The sequence below is a fragment of the Geospiza fortis genome, unplaced genomic scaffold (assembly GCF_000277835.1).
Source record: "Geospiza fortis unplaced genomic scaffold, GeoFor_1.0 scaffold154, whole genome shotgun sequence".
NCBI classification, from domain to species: Eukaryota; Metazoa; Chordata; class Aves; order Passeriformes; family Thraupidae; genus Geospiza; species Geospiza fortis.
Window position 1 is genome coordinate 1,631,153 of NW_005054397.1, and position 9,254 is coordinate 1,640,406.

The 9,254-nt window shown below is 37.9% G+C and overlaps 1 protein-coding gene across 1 annotated transcript in view; it reads left to right on the forward strand.

The window, feature by feature from the left end:
• The window catches only part of MYLK4 (myosin light chain kinase family member 4), a 31,502-nt gene extending 22,723 nt beyond the window's left edge, over nt 1-8,779 (forward strand). Inside the window, exons 9-14 of the mRNA XM_005425834.2 lie at nt 1,109-1,179; nt 1,936-2,064; nt 2,571-2,723; nt 3,067-3,139; nt 4,675-4,750; nt 7,029-8,779. Coding sequence (XP_005425891.1) covers nt 1,109-1,179; nt 1,936-2,064; nt 2,571-2,723; nt 3,067-3,139; nt 4,675-4,722 — 474 coding nt within the window. The 3' untranslated portion in view covers nt 4,723-4,750; nt 7,029-8,779. The remainder of the gene's footprint in view (nt 1-1,108; nt 1,180-1,935; nt 2,065-2,570; nt 2,724-3,066; nt 3,140-4,674; nt 4,751-7,028) is intronic.
• Nucleotides 8,780-9,254: the final 475 nt, after the last annotated feature.

The window sequence follows — 9,254 nt, forward strand, 5'->3', positions numbered from 1 at the left end:
GAAGTTCACACAGTTCTTTGGGACACATTAATTATGATCTTGAGATGGCACAGTTTTAATATGAGGTCCAACTGCTGACAAAAAGATACATATACAATCCAAGAAATTAATCCCAGAGATCTCTTTTCATGTGTTCGCCAGCTATGGCTTCTCCCTTCTGTTTTGCTTGTTCATAGATTGCTGTCAGTAACAAATGAGTTTGGGAAAGAAAGCTTGAAAGTGAAAGAAAATCATCTTGACCATAATCATCCAGGACCTCAGAAACTATGGACAGATGGTGTTTAAAAGTCCTACATGTAAAATGAATTAGTAATGGTGACAAAGGTTAACTAATGTTTTAAGTGTTGAGGGCTGTTTTGTTTCAAAGAAGACTCACTGAGCAACAAGACAGAGTAGCTATAAAAGTGCTGGCAGTGAATATGGGACTGTGCTTTAGGTATTTACATTTCAAAGACAATTGGCCAAATCCTTCTCTCAGTTCCTTCTGTAAGAATTTGGAGTAATTCTTGGAAGTTAATGGATTCCTGCCAGGAAAGTGAAGAGTAACATTTGGCCCTACGAAAATCCAGAGACATTTAACCTGTGAATCCTATTTTTTGCTAAAACACCTGAAAAAAACCATAAAGTTGATGTGACTGGCTTAATATATTAATGTTCAATCTGACAGAGCATTTGAGCACTCAGAAATGTAAAGCTATAAGATAAATTTCAAAGCCCAAAACATTTAATTTTTTAAAAAAATCTATGTGAGCTTATTAAAGTCTGTAAAGTCAGTGAAAGCATCCTGAAACCCCTTCTTGGAAGTCTGTGTTCCCTGTCCCCCTCCCCCTAATGAGTTCTTTATCTGAACTGCTGCCTTATGTCAAATTGAAAAGCTGTGGAGTAGAAAAAGCAGTTGGAAGGCACAAAATGCATGGCTCTGATTTCTGAGTGACAGCAAGGGGGGGGGGGCATCCATGCAGAGAGATCTGAACAAGGAGGAAAGCAAAAGGTGCTTATGAGATACTTACACTGTTATCAGTGTTTTTCTCCCTACAGTTTACTAAAAGTCCAGTTTTTCATACTTGTTTCTCATTCAAGTTTTTTTCTTTTTTTTTTCTCTTGGCAGCCTGAGAATATCCTGTGTGTGAACCGAGAGGCAAATCAAATAAAAATTATTGATTTTGGATTGGCAAGAAGGTACATGCATGTGTTCTCACTAATCATAAATGAATTAGGAAACCATGAAAAGAGTATTGCATCCCTTCAATGATGTATTTGATACATAATGGTCTTCTGGGGAAATTAGGACAAATTCTGTTCTTAGGACAAATTTGTTTCTTTTAACCAGGGATATCTTTTAATATGGAATGTTTGGAGCTGAGTGAAAAAGATTTGTCCCGAAACCTTCTTTTCAGGTAGATGGTTGAAAGAGGGCTGATTTTCACTAAGAATGCATATAAGTATCTTGGAACAGCTAAAATGGACAAACCTCGTGTTGCATCTTTTCTAGTCTCTTGTCTCCAGTATTAAGAGATTCTTCAAAAGAGAGTGTAAGATACTATTGAGGGCTCTTACAATATATCCCATGCTATATCCCTTTCTAGTTTAATTAGGTGCTATAACCTCAGTGAAGGATTTACTGGTTAAAAATTTCATGCCTATGATATGGAGAAATCCCAAAAGAATGGTAAGACCTGCTCTGAGAAGTCCTCAAATTACGAATTTCTTCCTTTTTGTAGCACTTGCATTTTGTCCTAGTATGATACAAATCTTGAAAATACTTTTCATTCTATTTGGGGGTATATTTGTTTTTAGTTTGAGCGTCTGTCTGTCCTTGTTTTCCTACTGAATTTTCTGTATGCTTCTGGAATTCCTCTAAGGGCTAGACAATTGATGATGCAACTTTAATAAGAACTGTAATTGATGTCCTTTATTAATGTTTTCATTTCCTAGATATAAACCCAGGGAAAAACTTCGAGTTAACTTTGGGACTCCAGAATTTCTTGCTCCTGAAGTTGTGAATTATGAGTTTGTCTCTTTTCCTACAGACATGTGGAGTTTAGGAGTCATTGCTTATATGCTGTAAGTAGGATTCAGTATCTGCTTTCTAAGCTGTTTTCGGGTTGAACTGTATCAGTCATCCAAGTTTGTTGTTATACTGGAAGAGTGAAAAACTGTGTACCCAAAATAGGAAATTTAGACTTCTTTCCAAGTTCCATATTGAGAAATCTCTCCTCTTTTCCAATTGCCATGAACTTTTTGTCTTTGTTTTTTTGCATATATCTCAGGAGTGTTTGGGCATCACACTTCCAGAATAATTTAAGCTGCTTGGTAAATTCCCAGTGGTTAGTACAAGACTGGTCAGAGGTCTAGAAAATATGAAAGACAGTAATGCTTGGTGTGTTAGAGAAGAGGGGTGATTAAACATGTAAATAGATGAGAAAATGGGAATGGTCTGGAGACCTTCTAAGAGAGTAGTATTTTGTAAGTTAGGCCAGAGTGACAGATCAATCTTAGCTGGCATATTGGGGCCCATGTACAGGAAGAGGGAAAGACAGGAGGACTCAACATATTCCTTTTTACTTCAGCCTCACTGGATTGTCTCCTTTTTTGGGTGATGATGACAATGAGACCCTCAACAACATCCTGGCCTGTAACTGGGATTTTGAAGATGAGGAATTTCGAGATGTTTCTGATGAAGCCAAAGATTTCATATCAAAACTTCTCATCAAGGAAAAATGGTATATAATTCTGTATCTTTGAAATGTGTATTTCATGCCATCATGACACATTTGTGTCACTTGTGCTGCTCCACTGCAGAACTAATATGACTTTTAAGTTTTTTATGCCCACATACAGTATTATAATGACCCTTCATTGATGTTGTTCATTGTAGCCATCAAATGCTCTGAAATTATCTGAATACATTTTTGCTGTGAAACAAAACTTAATTAATCTGCTGTCTGTCATACTGTTCTGAAATGACAGTGTTGCAAGATGGCAGAACACACGACCTGTAGCAGATAATTGCTGAATTGTAAGATTCTGGGAAAAAGTCTTAATAGCATTCTGGTTTTCCTCTAGCTGGAGATTAAGTGCAACTGCTGCCTTAAAACACCCATGGTTAACAGACCACAGGCTCCACTGCAGACTCCAGGTCCCTACATTTAAATATCCTTGTGCATCTACTGTTGCCCTCTTGTGCTGCCACATTACTTTGCTTTGACATTTTTCTTAACTTCATTTGAGTCTTTGTTGCTGATTCATTTCTTGCCACTGTGAGCCACGTGTGTCCCTTTGCTTTGTTTTAGCTGTTAGAATTTGCATGCTCACGTTTGCTCATCAGTTCTTGCATGTCTGGGAGGAAATAAAAGATCCTGCAATGCTGTGTGTTGCTGAATGCATCAATTTTTTATCAAAATGAAAGTATTTACAAAATGAGCACTGAATTACCATATGAAAAGAATTTTCCAGCTAGGGATGATTCTTGTTCCTACTTTGAAAACCCTTTCAGGCTCTCCTGAAGATCCCCTGAGTGCTGTTTCATCCTACCTCTTCCAAAGAGATACCTTTCCCAACAGAGCTTGGAACTTCACCTGGTGCATACCTTGGTATTTAACACCTTCTTGCCCTTCAGTGGTAGCCAGTTTAGTGGCCAACACAGAAGAAGTTGTTTGCTCAAGCAAACAATTCAGTTGGGCTGAGTTGGAGGAGCAACAAGATTTTAAATCACTTTGGTTATTCCTGTGTCAGTAATTTTTGGAGATTCACGCTGTTGCTGACACCTCTGTTGGCTGTTTCTAAGTGAGTCCACTCCGTGGTTCAGTGGTTCACAAGGGAATAATTTTAAGCAGTTTTCAGAATTTTTACAGCAGTTAAAGTGCAATATTCACTTCTTCCTTTGCAGGCAAAGCACTTCTGTGTTAAATAAAATGACTGCTGTATTGCCTAGGATGTATATGTCAAGGTGCATTTTTGTATACAGCCATCATTAAGAATTAATAGATTATACTATTAATTACCAAAATAATGTTATTAAAATAAAATAATTATGATGATAATCAAGCAGAGGTAGCCCTACTGGTAAGGCAGTGGGATGGACTGAACAGCATCTTGTCAGCTCTGTCCTTGCAAGATGTTCCCGCTATAGACTAAGGATAAAAAGAATTACTATAAAATAGGATATAAAAAATAAAATAAATTACTCTAATTTTCACTTAAATTTATTTTTTGTTGTAATCTCCCAGAACAGCAATGCCCATGAGATTATTAGAAGATTTGTAAGTTAGTGGGCACAGTAAAAATAGGAGAGTTTGTCATGGTTAATATATCTTCAAAGGTTTTTGTAGGATATAATTTGACTCCTTTAGCTGGGCTCCAGTGAGGCTCTGATTTCTGCAATCTTGGGAACAGACAGTCTTTTCCAAATGCTGCAAAAACACAAACTGCTATCCTTCCTATCACCATTTTTTTTTCTCAAGAAACCCTACGCTAATGCAAACCTTACAGCTCATGTTGTCCTTTGCATCTTCTCCCCCAATATATTTTATTCATACTCGTGCTTTGCAAAATAGCTTCACTAAACATGCTGATGTTGCAGTGTTCTTCTGCCATTACCTTAAGTAGAAGTAAGATGTGATTGATCTTCAATTAGTGCTCCAATAACGGTGTCTTTTCTTTTTTTCCCCTTAGAGGAAGGCTAAAGGTGACTGTGTGTCTCAAGCACCCCTGGCTAAATAACCTCTCTGAAAGAGCTGCCAAACAGAAGGTTTGTTTCAGGTCCCAAATGTTCCTTCAGATGTAAAAGCTGTAGCCTCTGTGGAAGGGATCAGTGGACAGCTGAAAGCCTTGGGTAGCACAAAGTGCACGATCCAAACTGTATTCACCACCACCATCCCTGCTGCTGTCTGGAAAGCATTCAAAATGTAAACTGTTTCTATTACTTATACCAAGTAACAGCTATGTGCAAAACAATTAATGGGTATGGAGCCATATGTGCTGCAAACCCTGGCTGTTTTAGAGGGAATGGTTATGCTCCCACTGGCTCTCATGGGGCAGGGATTTCACCCAATAATTTTTTAGTGCTGAAAGCTTTCGGGTTTTCATGCTGTGGTTATAAGTACAATTTTAAAAAGGCTAGAAATATGAAAAATAATAACTTTTTAGCAGAGGCATGGGCCAGACCCTCAGGGCAGCTTGACTAACTGCAGCGAAATCAAAGCAAGGTGACCCCTAAAAGAAGCTGCTCCACAAGTCTGAGGACCCAGTTCTGACACGGCACTTACCACCCCTTTTAGCAACCCAAATGAGTTTGACAGAGCGTCTCTCTGTCCTTTCTCCCTGGCTCCTTGTCTTTGCCCTTTCATTAACAAACAGTTCATTAGTGGTTCTCAGGCTGGCTTGGTTGCCTCCCCTGGGGATGAGGCACACTCAAGTCTGCTCTCTTTTTCTGTCCCTGGTCTTTGACTCACTTGGCCATTTTGAAATCGCGCTGCTTCAGGCGCTGCAGTGTCTTCATAAACCAATACTCCAATTCCCACCGCCACTTTCACCAATTACCACAAAAATTGGTGCCTCTGTTCAGGGACCAGGGGAACTGCTCAAAGGTTCTGGAGGCCATGTCTGGGCAAAACTCAGTGGAGGTTCAAGATGTGAATTAGGCTGAGAACACACACATACATTGTAAAACCACTTCCTTTTAGTAGTGTGTCATGAGTAACAACAGGATGCCAAAATAAAAGTAGTCCACCTTTCACCACTTGCCAAAAGGCGAGTTTTTAATGGTGCCATCATCCATCATCTGCTTAGTAGGACAAGTGATATACTGGCTTTTTTTTGCAACAAGTTTTTTTTCAGGAACATGTGGAAAACAGAGTATTGTGAGAGGTTGAAATTTTTGTTCTAAATAAGATTAGAGCAGATTTTATACAGTGAAGTGGAATAACACAGAAGGTAATCTTTACATGAGCTATTTCAGAGACATGAAGATGCCTTTCAGTGCATACAGTGGAAGCCAGTAAGGACTAAGGTACCATTATTACAGCCCACTTACTCTCTGAAGCCGTGCAACTTCCTGGTATGGTAATATCTGAACATCAGCTTCTGGAGTAGAAATCCAGTGGGAATTTATACCTCTTTGTGATTCTCAGTGTTCACCCTGTTGCTGAGACAGATTCCATGAAGTTTTGGTCCACTCACCTGTGTGCTTCTACACAGTAGATTTCTAAACAAATTTTCCAGCCCTGTTGCAAGATTAGTGTTTGTATCTGGGTTTCCTATTTCAAGCCACTAACTTGTGGCAACAAACACAACAACAAAATGGTGAAAATTCTCCCTCTGTAATGCAGGAAACACTGTATTACACAATTTTCTGTTACAACCAAAGTCAACTTTAAGATAAATTGACTGTCCAACAGCAGTCAAAATTATTTTAAAATAAACTTTTAATAGCTTTGTAACATAGTAACCTACCCATGATCTAACTTGCAGGAAAATCTGGTTTTGGCTTTTGCAGTGTTATTTCCTCTGTGTGTGTTTTTCTTTTTGGAGTTTATTTGAGTTTACTTAATGAGTGGATCTAAAGTCATAGCTGTGCTTTATTTTTAAAGAATCCCTTTAGCTATTTTTATCAGGCAAGTAGTACGGTTACCACATTTAACCCAAAATAATGCACTCAAGTGCCAGTTTACTTAAACCTGGCATTATAAATGCTTGCAGTGGTAACACAAATAAATGGAGAGGTTTGCAGCATGCCTTTGCATACTGTGATCTGTATGATAAGAGAGGTAAAAAAAGCAGAGTAGCTGCATTTAAAGAGATAGAGATACCTTCAGGATCAATTCACCACTTAACAAATAAGCCTTGTCTTTTTAATATTGTATAAAACATTTCACAGAAAAGGTGGCTGTGAGAATCCTTTGCAAGCAAGAGACTTCAGTGCTGCTTTTTTGCACAAAGAAACCACCATGTGGTCATCCCAGAACACTTAACCAAATGAAAAAATATACTGCTGAATTAACTGGATTCTTGTTTTGTTTATTTTGCAGAAAAGCTGCTGTGTGGTTACTGCTGCTAAGAGATTTGAAAATATCAGTGGTCTCGGTGCTTTAACCCCCTGCCATGACTAAGACTTCTACTAAATGGACCAACAGCACTTTAGTTGCAGGACAAGTCCCAGCATTGTGGAGCTGCTTCTTCTCTACTCAGCTGTTAAAAGAAGGAAAGTATTTCTCCGGGTTGCAGGAACATGTTTCTTCTGAAGCAGCATGTTCTCCATGCTTGCAAGTGCTACATTAGCTTGGTTTCATAATGAACTTTCTCTATCTAGTCTTATGTCCTCATTTACTTATCAAAGGCTCCTTATAGTTTAAATTATCATGTAAAATTAACTGTTTCTCATCTGAGCCCAGAAGGCAATCTGTCACTATGTTATATCTCTAGCCAATGTTCATTTGACACTAGAGTCAAATAATTAAAAAAAAAAAACCCCAAAACCCCAAAAAAGTGCAGCAAATTGAAAGCTGCCTTCGGTAGAAGATTTGAAGTTTGTTTTTCCTGTCACACTAAAATGAGTTAAGGATTAGCTCAACCCATGTTAAAGCCATGTTAATGTAACACCAGTGGAAGGGAGAAATGAGGCTTTCCTTGTCTACAGGTGAATTTGCTGTAACTGTGGTATGGTACATTTCAGTATTTTTCAGCCTGATTAATTACTGCTCACTGTAAATACACTTGGATTAATTAAACAAGAAAGAGAACAAAGCACTATTCACTTGTACCCCTGCAGACCCTGTTCTCCAAAATGCATGTATAATTCAGAGTTATTTTAACAGAGAGTGATTTTATATCAGCTAATCTGTTTAATGCTAATTTAACTGATTAGGACCACTAGCAAAGAGGAGAGTCAGTGCTTTGCTCATTATAACCTCTGAGTACAGGCTCAAGCAAAAATCCTCTGTATTTCTAGTTTTCTTATGTTGCTCCCAAGCCTTTCTGATTCTTAACTAGGTAAAAAAATAGGAGTCAGAACAGTTGAATTCTTCCCCTGAAATTTTTTGATTATGGCTCATCATTGAGTGAATCTAAGTTGCCAAGGCTCTGAAGTTAAAATAATGAGACTTTCTGCTGTATATGGCTTTCTTACTGCTTGGTTTCAGAACTACATAAATGCAAATTGTAATGAGTATTTTATTTAATCATGCTGTTGTGGTGTCTTTACATTGTCTTTGCTTAATCCAATTCTGATCAAACCACTTATTAACATACCTATCTCTATGTATTTATCTATGCACTTCATATGTTTATATATTTAAGTTCTGTCTTTTTATAAAAGGGATCAACATAAAGACAAAACAATATTATTCATCACCACGCAATGAATTGCTTCTCACACCTTTGTCCTTTCTGGATGGCATTAATTTTGAAATGAAAAGGGGCCCATTAATGGGACATCATGGCCATCACACTCTCTACAGCCAGTTTGATCCAATGTTTTAAAATCATTGTAGGACATCCCTTAAGACTGCTTCTGTAAATGAATTGGGCTTCTTACAACTGTGACATCTTAGGAATACTGATGTGTTGCACCAGAGGTTGCAAATACTGCTATCACACACTGACACACCATGTAGCTTTTATAGAGCACTGCTGCTTCAAATCCTCATCTGTAGTCTTTACTAAAGTAAACTTTGCCAAGCAGAAATGGAAGTTTCTTTGGGAAAAGACTGAGTGGTCTCAAAGCAAGAAAATGAGCATATGACTTCTAGGTAGAAGCTGGGCTGCTTGTTTTTAGTCACCATTTATATTTGCCTGATCAAAATTAATAGAAAAGTTACCTTTCTGTTAGGGCTGGAGTTCCCACTCCTTCTCTGACTGTCTTCAAGATATTGTAGCTTCTTGTACAGTAAACAACTCAATTATCAGACTAAAATGCAACAAACCATTTTGGAATTACAGGATCTCATTATGCACTTTAGTGCCATTGTAGAATTGGATCAGGGTTTTGTTTTTCCTTTGGTAGATTTTACATGGATAAATTGCATGTAATTTAGAATCTTATTAACTATACTAAAATAATAGTGTGACTACAGTCTTTTCTGCTTTGTTGCTCAGTTGAATTAAGAGGATTTATTATTTGTTGATAGATACATCTGAGTAGTAATTAAGAGCTTAGTGCCATGAAGATCAGCCCAGCGTTAGAGTGTGTTGCACTGAATGAACCACAAATCCTCCAGGAGCTGTAGGAAAATGTGGCCTCTGTTGAGCACATCCCC